Source organism: Trichosurus vulpecula, chromosome 1, assembly GCF_011100635.1.
Source record: "Trichosurus vulpecula isolate mTriVul1 chromosome 1, mTriVul1.pri, whole genome shotgun sequence".
Classification (NCBI taxonomy): domain Eukaryota; kingdom Metazoa; phylum Chordata; class Mammalia; order Diprotodontia; family Phalangeridae; genus Trichosurus; species Trichosurus vulpecula.
In genome coordinates this window covers 441,338,338-441,360,383 of record NC_050573.1, presented here as the reverse complement: position 1 = coordinate 441,360,383, position 22,046 = coordinate 441,338,338, and the positions used below count along the sequence as shown (strand labels likewise).

The window sequence follows — 22,046 nt, the reverse complement described above, 5'->3', positions numbered from 1 at the left end:
GAGCCAAAGATTCACATGAGAAACAGTAGTAAGCCTCCAAAGACTTTTCCTTCTCAAGTAAGGGTCCCATAGCAAATAAAAGCAAGAACTCACATTTATATAACGATTTATGCTTACAAAGCACTTTCATCAATATTATCTCATTCTGTTGTCAGAACCATCCTTGAGCTAGGTAGTGCAAATAGACCCTGAATAATCATGACTTATCTGTACTTAGTAGATAAATGATAAAAGGGTGTGTGGGGGTAGTGATAGCTACAGTGTGTAGCAGATGAGGATCTGAACGCATCTACTATACCTTTGTTATCACCTATAGCTTAGATTGGATGATTTCTTTCAGCTCTAAAATCCTATGATTCTTTTCATTAAAATGAATTATTATAGAAGAAAAATATAGGAAAAATGGTTCACCAACTACTTTTTATTTAGGCATTTCACAAGACTTCATTTGTAAATGTTATTTCCAAAAAACGTCTAATTACATAATACTTCATGCCATACTTCTGCTCTGTGTCTTTGTACAGCTTGTCCCCTATACCTGGAATGCTCTCCCTTTTATCTCTGACTCTTGTTAATACCTAGTCTCGGTAAACTTAAGTGCTGCATCCTACTGAAGGCCTTTTCTAATCCTTTAATTGTTCATGCTTTGCTTAGAACACAGTACATGTTTGTTGAATAGCACTAATCTATTCTGGGAAAACGGCACCACCTCGTGGCCAATTGCCAAAACTTGCACGTTTTTTCCTACCATCTCTGGTGCCATGCCTTTCTTATCATTCACAGATAGATCCAAGTAATCTTTTTCATATGTATTGACAAATCCATCTTAATTCCATTTCAGTAGAACTTAGAACTCTTGTCCAGTTCACCTAGGAAAACCACTTTGTTTTCTTCACTAGATTCTCTACGTGAGCCAAAAACCAACCTATAAATATGGCTAAAAAGCATAATGGTACAAATGTAGCAAGGAAAAGGGAAGTCATAAAAAGCTTAAGTGAAAACAGACATGTAAAAATATCAGCATTAGCTATTTCTAGAGTTCTTTTCATAACCCTTTTTCTTTTCCTTAACCACCAACATTTGAGAGAAACAAAAATCTTTGTCTTAATCACTTTTCTTACTTTCCATTTTGTTTAACAACTAGTATTGTAAGAATACAATTTTTTGCCTACATGGCTTTTGTTGTTCTAACAACAATGTGTTTTACCATCTGTTGTGAACAGATCATATTTTTAGCCATATAATAAATGGACTGATCAAGGCTTGCCTGGGTGGGTTTGCCTGGAACCCAACTACCAGTAACCACTTATGACCTTACTTCTATGGGAAGGTGCATTCGGAGTCTGTCTGTTCTCCCAGACTCCCTAAAGAAACAAAATAACAACAATGATAAAAAATTTTCCCCAAACCTAACTGTAAGAACTGATTTGTTCATAAATTAGGGACTCCCTAAAATTGTACTGACCATCTCTTCTGTTGATGCTTGTGCTGGTGCTGGTGTTGGTACTGAGAGAAGTGAAGGATCGAAAGGAACAGAACCATCTTTCCCTGAACCACTGGGACCATAATCATCTTTCTTATTTGTGCTCTCTATGCCTAAAAAACACAAAGATGAACACTATTAAAACGCTTTCCCATTCTTTGATTACCATATTGCTCAACAGTGACACAGATATAGTATGGCTAAAACCACAACATGCCTAAGAATGATGTTAATTAAAAGATTAGCTGACAGTCACAACAGGAAAAAAACAAACAACCAGAACTATTCCAAATACCTACGTAGCTGATACCATAAAATCCAGCAAAACCCAGGATGACAGAATTCTTGAACATATGCTGGTTATAACTAGATTAATATGGTTGGTATCAAAATACCTGGCTAAAATCAATATTAGTAATTATTCAGACTTCAGTTTCCTTTCTGTGTTTAATAGGTCTAAACATTCTCTTTTCATTCTTAAATAAAAAATATAAAAATATGTACTGTACTTGGCTGGTTTTAAAATTGAAAGTAAGAAGTCTGCTTTTCTTCTTGTCCTGTCACTACAAGTTGATACCTTTGGTATCATAATATTAAAATGCAGAAAGTTTCAAATACCTGAAAACCCAGGGCAACACTCCCTTGTATTTGTACCCTTTTAATTTGGATCCTAATATTTAGAGCTGTAAGGAGCTTTAGAGATCAGCTAGTCCAATGTCCTCTCTTTACATTAGGAAGTTGGGACCTTCAAGAGTTATGTGACTTGCTAGAAGCAGAAAGTGGCAAAGACGGGACTCAGTCTAGGTCTCCCAACTGCAAACCTAGGTTTCTTTCTACTTTGCAACTATGTTCATTTTCTATCATTATTTTAACCATTTAACTACCATGATAACAACAAAACTACTTCCTTTACTAGATAATTCTGTCCTTTGTCTGGGAAAAAATTAAAAACCCCAAGTAACAAAAACCCTACTTCTTTCACTGTTTTTCCTTTTTTTCCTATAAGTTCCATATTTTTAAAAGAGCTTGGCACACACTTTATTATCTTCTCCACTCACCTCCACTGCAAAATAAGGTAAACTTTGCAACATTTTTGTAGCTTAAAAATAATTCTATCGAAAAATTTCTGTTGCTAATTTAAGAAGATATTTATATTTAATTGATGATGGTAATCTCTTTCCATTTTAATAGCTGTATCCCTTTAAAACTAGAGCTTGAAATAATTTTACTTTTTTTTTTTCCCATGACAGGTTAACAACATGTTGTACTCCTTTCTTCAGGTAAATAAATAGAAGATGCTGAGAGATCAGGTCCGGTTCTGAGGGACCTAGAACTGGAGGTGGACAAACATATCACTGGTGTACGGCATCTGAAATGTGCTCCATTTGAGATGGAAATGTACAGTTCTGCCTTCTCAAATTCATTGCTTTGTCATTCATTCTGGTTTTAGTACAATTATTTTTCAGTTAAAACATACATTCAAGGTACATATGAAAAAAACAAATTACTCTAATACATGTTATATAGTTAATAATTCTAAATGTGTATAATTGTTACATTTTTGAGCCACTTCACAATAAACTCAGATTTCCAACTTATGATATCTAAGACCTCTTATGTTTATGATGAATTTGGCGATGTAATCTTAATGTGTAGAAAGTAAAGAGTGAAGGCAATCCAAACCAAATATCAGCACAGGAACTTTAATATTGCATTAGGACAAGAAGTGCTATTACTGCATCAGCTCATATTCTCACAAAATTTAGGACATGTTATTAATGCTAGGCAACTTTCTAAGGCTATATAAAGTGTAGGGCAGTTGCTGATAGTTTTCCTCATTAGGTATTCCCAATGCTGATTAAATCAAAAGTCTGGACAAAAAAATCACACACAGACACAGACACACACACGCACACACACACACAAACTTTTAAAATCTATAATGTGTTGTCAGACACCTTATAGAAGATTCAACCTCTTTCCTACATGGGGATATGGAGACAAGGGGAAGCTTCATAGGCACATAGCAACGTTAGTAGCTTGAAAACGTAACAACCTAGAACCTAGAACCTGGGTCTCAACTCTTATGCCAGTGGCTTCTTCCCTCATACCATCAACCTGCCATTTAAAATTTTAAACCTGTCATTCAATAACAATATGTTTACACTTTACAAATCACACTAAATACTAACACAAACACAACTACTTCTTATGAAGAATTTTAAAATCTCGTTATTTTTTCTACATTTTTTCCCCTACCATCATCTTACAAATATGGAAATTGAAGGCACAGAGAAGCCACTTGCTAGGTTGAAATTACACATTAGAAATCAAATCCTCAGAAGGATTAATTATATTTTCAGGCTAAGTCCTGACATTAAAACAAGGTCAACGTAAAAGCTTAATTGAACCTGCAGGTAACGTGACTGGCTGATTTGGGATGCAGCTCAACATAGTAGACAGTGCCCTGGGGCTTGGGGTCAGAAGGACTGCGTTGAAGTCCTAAATTGAAGACAAAATAGATGAGTAGTCCCTAGGTCACTTCATCACTCTGTGCCTCAGTTTCCTCATCTATAAAATGGGGATAACAATGCTTGAACTACCTGCCTCACAGAATTAAGAAAGACACATTCTATGGGCAGCTAGGTGGTGCAGTGAGTTGAGCACCAGCCCTGGAATCAGAAGGACCTGAGTTCAAATCTGGCCCCAGACACCTGACACTTACTAGCTGTGTGACCTTGGGCAAGTCACTTAACCCCAATTGCCCTGCCTTCCCCCCTCAAAAAAAAATAAAACAAAAAAAGAAAAAAAAGACATTCTGTAAAACTTCCAAGAGCTTGAGGGTCTGGTACTGTAATGAGGAAGATGAGTATTTCTATAGGCAGAGAGGAAAAAGCCAAGAGACAGGGAATAATTAATGGGACAATCTCATGAAGGGGACAGGAAGGGACATGATCAAAGAACACACAGAAAAGTTGGCTTTTGAAAGGAGAATGAACACCTTACCAGAGTTCTGAGAAGGCAACAAAGAAGGACAGAATGGATGAAGATACAAGGAGGTTGTGAGGTAAGGATGAAGGCCTGGTCAGACTTCATCTGGAGTACTGTCTTCAGTTCTAGGTGCTACGTTTTAGAAAGGACATTAATAAGCTGGAGAATGTGTAGCAGAAGACAACTAAAAGGATGAAAGGTTTGAAGATAGGAGTTCCAGATGGGGACATGAGATTGCTTAAGCAGGAGAAGGCTTAGGAGGAAGTGATACCTGTCTTCAAGTACTTGAAAGGCTTTTATATAGAAAAGAGACTAGACTTATTCTATGTGGGCCTATAGCACAGAATTAGGATGAACAGGGGGAAGTGGCAAAGAGGAAAATTTAGGACTGATGCAGGAAAATCTTCCTAACAATTAGAACTACTGAAAAGCATAATGGGATCTTCGTGAAGCTAGGGATTCCTCTTTACTGGAGATCTTCAAGTAAAAGCTTGAAGGGCCAACATAGAGGGGACTCCTGTTCCTATCTGGACTGGAGTGGATGGCTTCTGAGTTCCCTTTTAACTCTTGAGATTCTATGATACAGTGAGATGAAGAGCTTCTAACAGATGGCTTGATGCACCTGGGACAGTTAGGTGGGATTCAGAACTGGTTTAACAACCAAAGAAGCATCATTAATGGCAACTACTGACTTGTAGAGAGGTCTCCAGGAGCATGCTATAGCAGGGATCCCAAGGGATCAGTTCTTGGCCATGTGCTATGTAACACTGTTGTCAGGGACATGGATAAATGCACAGATGGCATTCTAATCCCATTTGCTGAAGATACAAAACTAAGAGTGATAGCTAGTGCACTCAATGGAGAGTTAGGATTCAAAAAAGACTAAAGGCTAAAATGATAGCCTGAGGAAATTTTAAAGATATAAATATAAATTAGTCCTATACTCAGGTTAAAAAAAAACAACAGCTGCATAAGTACAAGGCAGAGAAGTGATAGCCATCTTCAAGCATTTGGAGGGCTATCTCATGGAGAAGGAACCAGGCTGGTTCTGCTTGTCCCAAGGCAGCAAAACTAGTAGCAATGGGTGGAGATTGCAGAGTTAGGTTCAATGTAAGAAAAAACTTGCCAACAATGAGGACTGCTCCCAAATGGAATGGCCTGCCTCAGGAAGTAGTGGGTTCACCCTCGCTAGAGGTCTACAAGGAAAGGCTAGATAACCACTGCTTGGGATGTTGTAGACACAGGAGGCAAGAAGAAATGAATAAGAATTGCCAGGAGCACACCTAAAATTAGAAATTTGTAGAGGATGAAGTTGGCATGGTTTTTAAAAAAAATTTCCCAGCAGTGTTAAGTGGCTCAGGAGTAGGAAGGGGGAAGGCAGACGGTGTGGGTGACCTTAGCTGGAGGATTAGCAGGGGCTGAATGTGGAAGGACAAAGAGATAAAGGATTCAAGGACAGAACGAAGTGCCTGTTAATAAACAGACTAACCAGAGTATCCAGGCTGAAGGAAAGTCAGGCCAGAACAGGGGGAGACAGACTGAAAACAAGGAAGGACTGAGAAACTGGATGAAAGGAAGGTTTGAGAAGAGTGTGCCAATGAAAGAAACAGGAGGTTAGGAGATGGTGATCAGAGCTCCAAAGTGTCTTTAGGGTAGTAGCCTGGCATTTAAAATCTTCAACATTTGGCTCTAACTTATCCTTCTAGCTTTTACATCACTCTTCTCAACCACTCAACAATCCAACCAAAATGGCATACAAGGTACTGTTCAATTTTGGCATTCTACATAGGGTCTTTGTGCCTCATTTTTGCATTTGATAGAAAACAGGCAGAGACAGTACATTAAGGTTATAAAAGAAGTTAGTAGCAGAGCCAGGACTAGAAATTAGGTCTCCTGGCTATTGTATGCTTTTCCCACATTATATCACAATGACAATGCCTAGATAGCTAATATATATTACTGGAAAAAGTTATTGAACATTTCTTTGAAATAATTATCAACTATTGATAAGTCTACTGTCATAATTTTTACATTTGTCTGTAATGGTAATTTAGTTGGGGAAGCTCCTAAAAGTAGATTGGATAGGCAATCGGATTTCAAAACTGGAAATCCACAATTGTGTGAGGGAAAATTTGACAAGTAAAACAGTGTAAGGAATTTGGCCAGTTTAGTATGAATGTAGAGATTTCCAGTGCTTGAGAATATGAAAAGCATCTCAATGCTCACAAAAATTATTGACAACAGCAATATCGATGTTAAAAACAAAATATAAAAATGTAAAACATATTATCTGCACTGTTGTACCTTCCACTGAGCTTAAATAATTGAGAATTGACTATAACATGATTTGTCAGACATAACGTCATGGAATATAGAAATCCATCATGAAGCTAAAAATCCATGTTGACTGAAAACTGGCTACATCAAATCCTTTTCAACAAGCATTTCTTAAATGCTTATTATGAACTCTCAACCTTGGATCCAGCTGCCTTGACTGGTGGTCATCTCTGCTACCCATTACATTTAGATCTGCTTTCAGCTACCCTTCACCTCATGGCCATCTCCCAACAGATGCCATGCTGTGGTGGTATTATGGAACTACAATAAGATCAGCTCTTCTCATTGTTCTTGGGAAGGGTTTGGCAACCACTCACCAGTCCTATAACTTTCCAAACAAAATATCCTTCCCTAGCCACTATTTCTCTCAAAGTTTTCTATCCCTATTAGAATGTAGGCTCCTTGAGGGCAGGAACTTTATTTTTTTATTTGTATAACCAGTACTTAGCACAGTGCTTGGCCTGAAGTATGTACTTAATACAGTCAATTCTAGTCATTTGGGGTAGTTCTGTTTTATATAAAGTTCCTGCAAACACCAAATTGGTGAATACTGAACCTTTGCCCCAGATGATATACAGGGGTAGATTCCAGTGAACCTCCAATTACATTTACTTCAGCACTTTCCAGAGTGGCCTCACATACAGATTGGCGAATTTCCTCTTCCCTTTTCTGGATGTACCACATTGTTGATTCATAAACACTACTCATGGCCAACAACTCATGCCTGAACAAAGCTTATCTAACATATTTATTTTCTCCGTAAGGCACATCCTAGTCTTCTTGCACTTATGAACACTAGACAGCACTTCAGTACTACGCTTGGGGGCTATTTAAACAATGAAATCACCAAAAACAAACAGAAAAATGCAAAAAAAAAAAAAACCCCTAACAGAACAAAAAAAGGACACTTATTTACAGTACAACAGGTGAAACAAGAAGGCACTGCTTTGTTTGACCTCAGACTGTATGTTGGGCAACTCAAATTTTTTGCTGCTTTGTTCTCAAAAGCACCACTGAGTATTGATTGTGAGGTCACACATAAATTTTAGCAAGCAAATACAGACTCCTCAAATAATGAGGATTGACTATAAATGCTTTTTCATATATACATGTATGCAGTCATTTGTTATGTACAAAGGTAGTACATTAAGTGTTCATATCACAAAGAACATAAAAGGCAACATCTGCCCTCATGAGACTTATGTTCTATAACAGTATGAAGTCAGATAACACCATTTTGGCAAGAGATATGATAACAATAAGATGGTATTTTAACATTTATTTGCCATACTAACCGCTGTCACTTCTGCCCTGAAATATACTCATGGCTTCTAGATTTAATGCACACACGCCACGCATGAAAGCTTTTTTCATGGACTCTTCAAACTGTTCTTTTTCACACTGGAGTTTTTGAATCTCAGTCCTTGAAGCTTCCAAAGTAGCATTTAACTAAAATAGAAAAAGGAATGATAAAGATTTTAGACAGGAAAAAATGATTTAGCTGTTCTACAGAAATGACTTTCCATTTGTAAATCTGTTTTCACAGGTAATCCTAAATGAACATCCCTTCTTTTGGTGTTCTTGATTTATTTAAAATAGGAAATATAAAAAAAAAGTACCATGTGCCTCTATTTCTGATGTGTCCATTAGCATACCCTTTTGGTCCTTAACATGAGGTAAAATCTGGAACTTGAGGGACTTTAGAAGCTTGGATACCAAAAACCCAGAAACCAAAAACCTGTTGACTTTAACTATGAAGAAATAGATGCCCTCCCTCACTTCAGAAAGCTTCCCAAGGACACTAAACAACGATATTAACAGTGATATAAAGCTAAATTAAGTTCCACTGTTTCTTATTCTTCCCTGCCTAGTCTGTTCCATTGATTTTCTTTAAACTAGTACCAAATAGTTTTGATGACTGCTGCCTTATCATAAAGTTTGAGGTCTAGCAGTATTATTCCCACTTTCATTTCTCTTAATTTTTGTTCTTCCGGATGAATTCTGTTACTATTTTATCAAGCTCTACAAAGTATCCCTTTGATTGGCATAGTATTAAGAGAATAAATTAACATTGGTAGTAGTGTCATTTTTAATACATTGCTATGGCCCAGGCACGAGCACTGAATATTCTTTCAGCTATTTAGGTTGTTCTTTGTTTCTTTAAGAAGCATTTTATAATTGAATCCATACAAATCTTTGCTGTGCTTTGATAGATCGATGCATTTTGTGGTTATTGAGAATGGAATTTCCTCTTCTACTATTGCTTCTTAGATTTTCACTACGAGTATACAGAAATGAATTTGATTTTTGAGCATTTATTTTGTAGACGGAAACTTTGTTGAAGCTATTAATTGTCTCAACTGGTATCTTTGATGATTCCCTAGGATTTTTCAAGTAAATCGTCATATCATCAGCAAACAGGGATAGTTTTACATCTTCTTTACCTATCTTTATGCCTGTAGTTTCTTTCTTTGTTTTGTTATTGCAGCTGGCATTTCCAGAACTATGTCAAATAACAGAGGGGAGTAGTAGGCATCTTTGCTTCACTCTCACATTTACTCAAAAAGGTTCCAGGGTATCTTTGTAAAGTTACATTAAAAGAAACGTGGGGGGTGGAGCCAAGATGGCAGCTGGAAAGCAGGGACGTACCTAAAGCTCTCCCCCAGGACCCTCCAAACACCTATAAAAATGGCTCTGAACAAATTCTAGAACTGCAGAACCCACGAAATAGCAGAGGGAAGCAGGGCTCCAGCCCAGGAGAGCCTGGATGGTCACTGGGTAAGGTCTATCGCATGAGGCTGGGAGCGGAGGGGAGCAGAGCCCAGCGGGGGCTGAGCCAGGACCAACCAGACTGGGAGCTGGGGGGAATAGGGCCTAGCGCCCTGAATCAGTGAGCTGTGGCAGTTACCAGACTTCTCAACCCACAAACACCAAAGACAACAGAGAAAGTTAGTGGGAAAAACTGTTGGGGGGCTGAGTGAAAGGAGTTCGTGGGGCAGTGGAGGAGGTGCAGCTACAGAACTATTGCTGCAGTTGCTCCTGGCCCCAGGCCCACCTGGTGGGAGGAATTAAGTGGTGGATCAGAGCAGGACTGCAGAGCCTGCTGAAGATCTGAGTCCAGTCTGGGTTGGCAGTTCTTGGGGGAGGAGGAACGCTGGTGTGGCAGAGCTTGCTGTGTAGAAATAGCTCTGAAAACAACAGCGCAGCCCCTCAAGCTTGGGATAAAGTACTCTCTACTCTACAAGCAGTCATACCCTGATGAAAAACTCAAGGGTCAAGTAGTTGGCTGGGAACATGGCCAGGCAGTGAAAACGCACTCAGATTCAGACTCAGACTCTGGAATCTTTCTTTGGTGACAAAGAAGACCAAAACATACAACCAGAAGAAGTCAGTAAAGTCAAAGAGCCTACATCAAAAGCCTGCAAGAAAAACATGAACTGGTCTCAGGCCATGGAAGAACTCAAAAAGGATTTGGAAAAGCCAATTAGAGAAGTAGAGGAAAAATTGGGAAGAGAAATGAGAGTGATGTGAGAAAACCACGAAATACAAGTCAATGACTTGCTAAAGGAGACCCCCAAAAAAATACTGAAGAAAATAACACCTTAAAAAATAGACTACCTCAAATGGCAAAAGAGCGCTAAAAAGCCAATGAGGAGAAGAATGCCTTGAAAGGCAGAATTAGCCAAATGGAAAAGGATGTCCAAAAGATCACTGAAGAAAATACTACCTTAAAAATTAGGTTGGAGCAAGTGGAAGCTAGTGACTTGATGAGAAATCAAGATATTATAAAGGAATGAAAAAATGGAAGAAAATGTGAAATATCTCATTGGAAAAACCACTGACCTGGAAAATAGACCAGGAGAGATAATTTAAAATAATTGGACTACCTGAAAGCCATGATCAAAAAAAGAACCTAGACATCATCTTTCAAGAAATTATCAAGGAGAACTGCCCCGATATTCTAGAGCCAGAGGGTAAAATAGAAATTGAAAGAATCCACTGATTGCCTCCTGAAAAAGATCCCAAAAAGAAGACTCCTAGGAACATTGTTGCCAAATTCCAGAGCTCCCAGATCAAGGAGAAAATACTGCAAGCAGCCAGAAAGAAACAATTTGAGTATTGTGGAAACACAATCGGGATAACACAAGATCTAACAGCTTCTACATTAAGGGATCAAAGGACTTGGAATATGATATTCTGCAGGTCAATGGGGCTAGGATTAAAACCAAGAATCACCTACCCAGCAAAGCTGAGTATCATGCTCCAAGGCAAAAGATGGACTTTCAATAAAATAGAGGACTTTCAAGCTTTCTCAGTGACAAGACCAGAACTGAATAGAAAACCTGACTTTCAAACACAAGAAGCAAGAGAAGCATGAAAAGGTAAACAAGAAAGAGAAATCATAAGGAACTTACTAAAGTTGAACTGTTTTGTTTACATTCCTGCATGGAAAGATGATGTGTATAATTCATGAGACCTCAGTATTAGGGTAGCTGAAGGGAATATACATACATACATACATACATACATATATATATATATAGACAGAGGGCATAGGGTGAGTTGAACATGAAGGGATATCTAAAAAAAAATCAAATTAAGGGATGAGAGAGGAATATATTGAGAGAGGGAGGAAAGGAGAGATAGAATGGGGTAAATTATCTCACATAAAAGTGGCAAGAAAAAGCAGTTCTGTAGGAAGGGAAGAGGGGGCAGGTGAGGGGGAATGAGTGAATCTCGCTCTCATTGGATTTGACCTGAGGAGGGAATAACATACACACTTGATTGGGTATCTTACCCCACAAGAAAGAAGGAGGAAGGAGATGAAAAAGGGGAGATGATAGAAGAGAGGGCAGATAGGGGAGGAGCTAATCAAAAGCAAACACTTTTGAAAAGGGACAGGGTCAAGGGAGAAAATTGAACACCGGGGGATAGGATAGGAAGGAGCAAAAAATAGTTAGTTTTTCACAACATGAGTATTGTGGAAGGGCTTTACAAAATGATACACATGTGGCCTATGTTGAATTGCTTGCCTTCTTAGAGAGGGTGGGTGGGGAGGGAAGAGGGGAGAGAATTTGGAACTCAAAGTTTTAAAAGTAGATATTCAAAAAAAAAGTTTTTGCATGTAACTAGGAAATAAGATACACAGGCAATGGGGCATAGAAATCTATCTTGCCCTACAAGAAAGTAAGGGAAAAGGGGATGGGGTGGAGTGGGGTGACAGAAGGGAGGGCTGACTGGGGAATAGGGCAATCAGAATAAATGTCATGTTGGAGTGGGGAGGAGGGTGGAAATGGGGAGAAAATTTGTAATTCAAACTCTTGTGAAAATCAATGCTGAAAACTAAAAATATTAAATAAATAAACAAAATTTGCTTTCCAAAAAAAAAAAAAAAAAAAAAGAAGAAGCGTGGACTACATTGTTAGATGTGGTCGCTGTATAAGAATTTTTGCTTACCTGTTTTTCTTTGTCATAAGGGGAGTTATTCCAGAAATGACTCTTATGTAACAACAAAGAGCACCAATAAAACTTAAAGCATAGAGCCCAGAACAAGAAAGGTGATAGCTCTCTGTACTTGGCCTTGGTCAGATCACATTCAATATTGTGCTCAGAACTGGGTGCCACATTTTAAGGAAGGACATTAATGAACTGGAATGCATACAGAGAAGGGCACCGGAAAGGTGAAGTCACTACAGTCCATATTATGATGTTTCACTGAAAGAACTAGGGATATTTAGCTGGGGAAAAGAAGGTTTGGAAGAACATGATAGATGTTTTTAAGTAACTGAAAAGCTGTCAAGTGAAAGAGGAAATAGAGTTGTGCTGCTTGGTTGATAGGGGATAGTAATGAGTAAAGGGTCGAAGAGGCAGAGGGACAAAATTCTGGCTTAACATAAGGAAAAACTTAACAAGCAATGCTGTCCAAAAGTGAGATGAGCTGCCTTGAGAGGATGTCTCACTTAAAGCGGAGGCTGGATGAGCACTTGTTGTAGAGTTCAGCTATGGCTTCTGAAGTATCTTCCAACTCTGAGAACCTATGAAATTACTTTTCCTTCAAATATCTTCCCTATTTCATTGTAAAACCAACCTTTTTATTCTACAGAAACAATCTAATTTTATCATGAAAGAAAACTGCTGAAAAAAAAAACATTTTAAAAAATACTCACCTCCATGATAAGCTCAGTACAGTCAGTAGTCATTCACCTTTGACCACTGTGAATTGTTTTGTTCAAAATATTCTTCTATAGCTCTTCATTGCCTTGATGAACTAAATTATTATTACAACTCAACCAACTTATGAAAGAATGACACCAAAACTTACTTGATATTCACCCCCACTTCTTAGCCCTTCTCTAATTAGCTGGATAGACTGTCCCACCACAAATCAATTCAGCCTTCTCTGGAGACATTTATGGGATGCCAAAAAACTGTGAAGATAGTCTTCAACAATAAAGGTGTGGTGCAGATAAGCACATAACAAAAAAATATACTTAAGGTACACATTCTGTTAATTAATAAAAGGTTTATCTGCACTTTCATTTTGGTTAACATCCATGCACACTTTGAAGGATAACTTCAAAGTGTGCATGCCATAAATTCGAATCATCTCAAGAAGATGCAGGCTCCATAAGAATTTCTCTCACAATGCTTAACACAGTGCATTATAGTGGGTATTTAAGAATAAGTGAATAATTTTTATTTTTAATGTTGAACAAGTGAATGACCAAAAAAAGAAATTTATGTATGGAAGAGTAAAATTTTAGAGGCTAAGCTTAAAGATAGTTATGAAATCTGATTCTCTGGACTGGTCTTATTTGGAGTATCCTGCTTTCAAAAGTACTATTCAAGTTCACAATATCACAAGTGGTGTTTGTTGAAGTGAGCTCTCTTGCTTATTTTCTTTTTCTTTATCATACAAAGGTAAAGAGTTTAACTCGAAAAGTACTTACTGCTACAATTTGAGCTTCATAATCATGGGAAATCTGGAGACAAATTTCTTCAGCTCTGGATTGACAAGCTTTTTCAAATGCATCTTTCCACTGTGATTTCACTGTGGAGCGCCAGGCCTTCCAGATTTTCTTCTTCAATGTTTTGTGGTAGTGCTGGTCAGCAAACTTAGCTTCATAAACCTTAATGAAAGTAATACCAAAAGGGAAAGGAATCTCAAAGTCCATAGACAACATGTGTGAAAAGCAGAATATTGCTTTATGCATCTATATTAAAAATAATAAATAATACTACTTCAGTACTTCAATGATGGTTTTTATCAGTGTGGGCATACTTGCCATCTACATAGACTGTAACCCCTGCTTGGTAAGCTCTTCAAAAGTTACTGTGATCAAAAAAATTCATCATCTTGTGGCCAACTTAGGTGATAAATATCTCAGCTAGGTAGGCCCAACCTCATATAACAAATGTACAAAATAAATGCATAAATGCAAGATAACTTGGCAGGAAGAAGACATTGGCATCTGGAAGGATCAGGAAAGGGTTTGTCTGGTATGTAATGCTTGAGTTTTGATGGAAACAAGAGATTCTAAGAGGTAGGTAGGGAGAGAGGACATTCCAGGCACAAGGGACAGTCTGGTCAAAGGTTTAGAGATGGGGGAGGAAGTGTTGTCTATGAGAAACAGCAGAGAAGCCAGTTTGACTAGACTCATGAAGGGGAATAATACTTAATAAGGTTTGTAAGGCAAACTGCAATCAGGTGTCCCACTTTCAGTCAGTCAGGCAGTGAAGGACTTTAAATGCCAAATAAAGGAGTATTTGTCCCTTGAGGTAACAGGAAGCCATTGGAGTTTACTGAGAAGTAGAGTGACACAGTCAGACCTATTCTTTAGGTGAATCACTGTGGCAGCTGGATGGAGGATGTATTGGAGAGGGGAGAAACTTAAGACGGGTACACAATTAAGATGTTATTGTGACAGCCTAGGTAGGAGGTTTTAAGGCCTGAACTAGGTTGGAGGCCTTGCAAGTAGAGATTAAGGGGCAGATGCAAAAGATTTTGTGGAGGTAAAAACGATAAGAGTCGGCAACTAATTGGATATGTAAGGAATCGAGGATAACCCAGGATGTGAACCTCAGTGACTGGAAAGAGGGTGGTGCCTTCAACAGGATAGAGAAGTCTGGAAGAGAGGTGGATTAGCAGAGAAAAATAGTGAATTTTGTTATGGACATATTGAGTTTGAGAGACCAAACGAATTCACCTCTACTCAGTGTGACAATCAATATAGGCAACATAGGCCCAGGTGGTATCATTAGCATCATACTGAAACAGAAATGAATGATATTTTTCCTCTAATCATCATATTTTACATATGTTGAATAAAGGCCCAAGACCTGTAATTTCATCGATGGAGGGAACTTCAATAAGGAAGCTGTTTCTATTAAGGCAGATGAAAATCCGTTCTGCAATTTAGAGGCTTAGAGAGTTGCCTGGGGCACTGTGGGTTTAATCACCTCCCAAGGTCACAAAACGAGTTAAGTGTGAAAAAAATTATCATTAACATACCCTACAGCAGCAAGTAATACCCCAATACCTTGCCACACTGCACTTAAGAGGAATTCTTTTCAATATATGACAAAAGCATCTATGAGGAATGAGCCATGCAAATGTCTTCTAAATGAGATCACATAAATTCAGTAATTCAGTTTTTGTCACAGTTAGCAAATAAAAACCTGTGACTTCAACAAAAGCATCAATAAATCACTCTACTCCCTTCTAGGTACAGGCATTTATTGCACTGTTTTTTTATACATACCTCCTGTTTGGCCTTGAGGTGTTCAATCCGCCAGCGGAAGAATGTTTTCAATAAATCTATTCTTTCCTTCTGCTTGCTTGTAGCTTCAGTCAAGGTAGCAATTACCTGTAAAAACAATGAACATACTATCATGTTAACAATTTGTACTAAAGCAATTTTTATATGAACAATAAAGGAATCTGACTATAGAACAATTCTGTATTACTCTTATACTCAACCATACTTTCATTTCAACAATATTTGAAAAATCCTTGTCTTTACTTTCCTATGCAAGCAACTCCAGTGGTTTCTTATTACCTCTAGGATAAAATACAAATTTCTCTGTTTAGCTTTTAAAGGCCTAAACAACCTGGCCCTAACCTATCTTTCCACTGAATGCTACCCTTTTTCCTACACTCTAAGATGCAGCCAAACTGGCCTTCTCTCAGTCTCTGATATACCCTGCTCCTGCTTCTTTGCCTATGCCCTGGCCATTTCACCTGTACGCCTCTGATTATGTTGCTTTCTGCCTCTAATTCTAAGTTTCTCTCCCTTTAAGATGGAGCTTATACATCACCTTCAAGAAGACTTTCCTAATCCCAACTGCTAATGTTCTCCCTTGAAGTTACCTTGAATTTAACTACTTTGCGTATGTGTATATATTTGCATTTATTATGCATGTTTATATGTGTACTTGTTTCCCTCACTGGAACTGGAAGCTCTTTGTGAATAGGGAATTTTATTCTTTGTACTAGTTTTCCTAGCACCCAGCACAGTAACTGGTACACAGGAGGTGCTTAATAAATAGATGACTGACTGATCTGTTTGTGTTTTGGAATTTTAGCCTTTTCCCCTTAAATTCATTCACTTTCTACCCAATTTGTTGGTAACCACACACCTCCAGGATTGGACTTTCTCAGCCCCCTCTCAAATTGGGTAATTTAGGTCACCAGTTGTGGTCACTACTCTTAGTAGCCCAGGCTGGGGTGTGTGTGTCTGTGGGAAGACATATAAGGTCTCTAGCCTGAGGGGATCTCAACGTAGGTGCTAAGTTTAAGGATCAGTGTTCTCTGACGTTAACACATAAAGATTTTTACCTTGGGTAGAGAATATTTGTGTTACCAATAGGTTTTATCTAATGTTTTAATTTGTAATGGAAGGGGGATTCAGTGGAGGTAGGGGGTGGTGGGTGGGTGGAGAGAGGAAGGGGCTGAGGGGGAAGGAGAATATATGCAGAATTGATTAATATCACAGAAAAAAACCTGAAAAGGCATCAATTTTAAAAATGAAAAAAAGAATTGCATGTAGATAAGTTATTTGTGAATTGAATATATGTAAGTTCTTATTCTTTAATATATAGTATGCTTTTGGGAATACACAGTGGAGAGGTATAACAAAAGGAATCCGAGGAATGGTAGAAGTACTGTAACAGAAATATTGGGAGACAAGTGTTACTCCAATTTCTGAAACTGATATCCCATGAAACTGACAAAGAAGGACACTCCTCTCTACCCTTGAAGCCTGGGTACCCTTCTGCCCAAACTCACTGGGAATTCTGAGCTCCTATAATCAAAACTGGCAGGGAATGAGAAAACTCTACCATTCCCTGCATACCCCTGGCAATGCAGTAGTAACAAGTTAGAAGCTTCTTGATAAAAACCTCCATGTTATTGTTGTTCAGTCCTTTCAGTTGTGTCTGACTCTTTGTGACCCCATCTGGGGTTTTTTTGGCAAAGATACTGGAGTGGTTTGCCATTTCCTTCTCCAGCTCATTTTCCAGGTAAGGAACATGAGGCAAACAGGGTTAGGTGACTTGCCCAGGGTCACACAGCCAGGAAGTGTCTGAGGCTGGATTTGAAGTCAGGAAGTTAAGTTTTTCCTGACTCCAGGCCAAGCACTCTATGTACTATGGCGCCACCTAGCTGCCCCAGGGCTGTTATATTTCACCAAATACTAGTGCCAGCCAAGACCAACTAACAGTTTACTTGCTGACTGCATGGAGGCAGTGGCAAGGTTTCTAGATTATATGTCACGTCAGTACATGTGAAAAATCTTGCAGGTAGATACATGTTTCTCTTTGGATTTCGGAGGCATTTTTATTTCTGATACCTTAAATCAGGGCTGTCCAAAATATGGCCTGTAGTGCGATTTTATGTAGCCCGCCTGTGGGTTTTAATTTTCACGAGGGAAAAAAATAAAATAATAATTTGCATGGAATGCATATTAGACTTTTTAATTCCATCACTAATAAAAAATCTCATTGATGTTAATTTTCTTTGGTGTTTTGAAGCGGTATTACGGATGGAACATATCGCACGGAATTTTCAATCCATCTGTGGGACGCGTTCCATCTGTATGATGCAGACTAGTCAGTATGCACCTACCTTTATACTGTTGTGTTGTTGCTTTATTGTTTTGTGTTTGCTTTCACGCTTCACACCTTCGCCTGTCGTATTGATGACGTGCGTTCCCCCACTTTCTATTAGTGTATTGTATTTTTTATTCTAGGTGTGGCCCTTGAATAATTATTTTATTTTAATGTGGCCCTAAGATAACCTAAGGTTGGACAGCCCTGCCTTAAATGATCAAAAATAGTTTCTAGACTTTGGCTCTAAAATTCAAAATTAAGAAAATAGAGGAAAAATTACCTCATCTTTTCTCCCGGCGGAAGTTTCATAAGTCTTCTGCAGCTCAGTCAAGTCATCGACTTGGTTCTGCATTCTTCTCATCTGTGCTGCGTGCTTGTCCTTCTCTTTTTTCATTTCTGCTCCATGCCAATCAATAAAATTAAGTTTCCATTTACTTAGTTCAGCAAGAACATTTGTCTGAGGAACAAGAAAATTGATAATCGGTATATATAAGTATTTGGGGGTTTCTTAAACTATTTTAGTACAGTCCATCTATTGCCAATGATAGCTCTAAAAAAACCACACTGAACGCAAATCTAATCCAACATTATTGTGGTTCAAGACAAGAGCTAGAGGTTAAAAAACAAAAAAAAAAAAACCCCAGTCTTTTAATGGAAACACTGACGTTTGACATTTTTCCTTTATCAGCTATTATTTTTCCAAAACATAACATGAACAGGCAAAACCTACTAAATTACCAATAGTCATGATAAAGAAATTAACTTATTCTACCCCAAATACTGCATATGAAACCTTTTCCTTCTAAATTTTAATGACTCTCTGTTCACTGAGTGGGTCTATTTAATTACTCATAGAAAATATCCATATTAAATGTGGAAAAAAATGGAGTCTGAAGAATTAAACTGTTTGTCAATTTATTCAAATATTTACTGAACATATTCTATGCATAACAGTATTCTGTTACATGCTACAAGGTGGTGGGTATACAATCACCCATAAGCTTATAATCTAGAAGAGGTGATAAGCTATGTCTGATAATAACCACAGTATAAGAAAATATATAATAAATCACTTATGGGAAGTATGGATAATAACTGGTATGAGAAACTCAGGAGAGATTTTTGGCTGGAGTTATCAAAGAAGGTATCAATGGAGTTGGGTATGATTTTGATAGGCAGGTTGGGGGCTGGACATTTCAAGTGGTTGAAATGGCATCAGTTAGGTAGGAAAGGAGACAAGGATGAGCCATGTGGGGTACAGCCAGTTGAAGTTACTGGTTGTATGTAGGGATGTAGTAGAATTAGAAATAAAGATGATTGTTTCTAGACTCTATAGCTCCAAAGAATAACAAATAAAAATATACCAAAACTTATGGGGACTACAGTTTCTCCATGCACGTAACTTATGTCTTTCTTTGGTGGGTCAAATTTTTAAAAATCATTTTCCAATTGTGAGTTTGTTGTAATACATACATACATACATTATTCACACACATATAATTATGAACAAAAATGAAATTAAGTATTAATTTGTTCTTCTGAACACTGTAGACAGACATCCTATGGCAAGATGACAGCAGATTCCAACACAGTATATTAATTTTACTAGGTCTGTCAGTTTACTATAGACTGGTTTTTGTTTTTGGTAAGAACTGGAAATTAAGAGGATGTCTAAAACTTAACTTTGATGTAGGAACTATTTCCATTTAGTCAGAAAGAAGATACATTAACTTTAAATGAGACACTGTCAACTTAATTTGAGAGGTAGCAAGATACACTGGGTAGAGTAATGGGATTTGTAATCAGGAACACCTGGATTTAAATCCCATCTCAGAGGTTTACTATCTGTGTGGTCCTGGGAAAATTACTCAACCTATCTGAGCTTTTTAATGAGTTTCCTCATCTACAAAATGAAGGGGTTGAATCCGATGACCCCTAAGTTCTCTTCCAGCTCTCAAAAACTATTGATCTTATGATCTTTAATAATGCCTAGAGGCCCAAAATAGTGAATATTGAAATGAAAAGCAATCTTTTTTTTAAAAAAAATTACATGCCTTTCCATATGTGCTTAGTCTCTGTGCCATTGGAATAAAACATGAGAACCTGAACTGGCTTCAATGCCACTCTTGATCTGCTATGGCCAAAGTCAAACAGTAATGTGGTCCTGTATTTTAAAGGTTCAGCAGGGTACCCCAATAAGTCATATACAAAGCTTCCAGGTACTTTGAAATTCAGTGAAATATCCTAGGAGAGCCTAGAAACCATGTGAGAAAGTTTAATCAGTCTATCTCCAAAGGTAAAACACAAAACCAAATAACCTTGAATTCTTGATGAAACAGAATGATGAACAACAAATCAGTTGGATAATATTTTCTACAAATACCATACCTTAAGACCTGAACTCCAGAGATCAATCATATTTTCTATCTTTTGAAGGCTGTCATCAGTAACATATGATTCACTAAAATATCTGTCATAAAATTCTTTTTCCCTGGGACTAGAAGTTCCTGGTGAGAAAGAGTCATTTAAGTGATTTGAACTGAAAAAGTCCATGATTGGATGAGTGATCCTCTTTGGTGGTGACAATGATGGTAAAACTACAAATACAAAGAGAAAATTCTTTTATCAGTCAAGCAATGTTAAAAATACTCCAACTCAGTACTGACTTACACTGAGAAGTCAGCTGTAGGATGCTATCCTACTATGAGTGAAAAACAGACGAAAAAAATACACATCCTCTCTCCTTCCCCTCTAACTACGGGCATACTTAACTTGGCCATTTTTTTTTTTGTTGTTGTTGATTGCAATAACTAGAAATAGATTGATCTTGCAGACCTTGGAAATGATCAACTCCCTCCTTCTATGCCAAACAATGTTTAGTGAAATTTAGGACTGGTTTTGGCTGCTGGAGTCTTATTGAGCTCTTGGTAGGATTTCTCCTCTTCAGTCTCTACCAGAGATGTTGGTTCATAAGCTACTTTATCTTCATGGTAGCTCTTTTGGTGAATGTTCATCAGTTACAAAGAAGAATTCCTAACAATTGATATGTCTTGTTCAAACTCTGTCAAATCCTTAATTTGCATCTGCAAGAAAGGCCTGTGAGCCATCAATCCATTCAACTGTTGCTTTCATTAGGATCCAGATTTAGTTTTTAGGGAGAACATAAAAAAAAACCCAATAAAATTTAGTAACCCCAGTAGTAATTTATGCTCACTTGGTAAACAGACGAGGAGCTTATATTTAAAAATCTAATGACTTAGTTAATGTTTAGAGATGGTCTAAACACTGTGACAGTGCCTTCTAGTCCCACCATTGCAAAATGGAAAGGACTGAGTACACTTTTGTAATTTTTCTGTTTTACTAGTTGTCATGGTCCAAGAATTCACCACTTTACAACCAAGAAAAGGGAAACAGCCCTTGGAAAATAAACAGAGCCTCTCTATGGAAATGAATTTTACTTCTAATTTATCTTAAATTAGTAGAATTTTCTAATGCTTTAGCTTTATATTTTGTTCTTAAATCCTCAAGGCCAGATCAAAGGTGAGCTTTTGCTGATTATCATGTAGACATTTAGACATTAGGCTTTTTCCAAATATAATCAATCCAATAAACATTAAGTGTATACTTTTCCTAAGATACTGTGGTAGGCTCTGGGAATGCAAAGACGAAAAGGAAAAATAATTACTGCCCTCAAATGCATTATTGTTGAAGATTCACTGCTGCCTGACATGGCAGCTGACAAGACATGCAGTCTCATTACTAGAGTCCTGAGAGTAAGATCAGAGTCAATCACACTCCAGTGTTTTCTCTGTCATCTTGGGACCTAGCCACCTGTGCAAGGTAAACCCCTGCTTGGAAACAGAAATTATATACTGGGGTCTGCTTCCACTTTTTAGTGGCATAGTAGTAACACTTACTACATGAATTAAACACATAACATATAAAACATTTATAGAGCATTTGTTGTTAAATGTCGGTGAAAAGAGCAAAAGAGAATGTCTATCTTTCCCTCTTGAAACTGAGACAACCAAGCCACTCATAATATTTTTAAACCTACGTGTCTTCCATATATTAGATGTGATTTTAATCTCATAAAATTTTAATTTCTACTTAATCACTTGAAAGG

General features: G+C 37.7%; 1 protein-coding gene across 3 annotated transcripts in view; it reads right to left on the bottom strand.

Moving 5' to 3' along the window:
• Nucleotides 1-22,046, bottom strand: part of POC5 (POC5 centriolar protein) — a 59,402-nt gene that overhangs the window by 14,161 nt on the left and 23,195 nt on the right. For all 3 annotated transcript variants that reach the window (XM_036756460.1, XM_036756541.1, XM_036756619.1), the window contains 6 exons: nucleotides 20,309-20,517; nucleotides 18,201-18,377; nucleotides 15,574-15,678; nucleotides 13,762-13,941; nucleotides 8,107-8,260; nucleotides 1,466-1,596 (listed from right to left, as the gene is read on the bottom strand). In XM_036756460.1, the coding sequence (XP_036612355.1) occupies nucleotides 1,466-1,596; nucleotides 8,107-8,260; nucleotides 13,762-13,941; nucleotides 15,574-15,678; nucleotides 18,201-18,377; nucleotides 20,309-20,517 (956 nt within the window). The remainder of the gene's footprint in view (nucleotides 1-1,465; nucleotides 1,597-8,106; nucleotides 8,261-13,761; nucleotides 13,942-15,573; nucleotides 15,679-18,200; nucleotides 18,378-20,308; nucleotides 20,518-22,046) is intronic.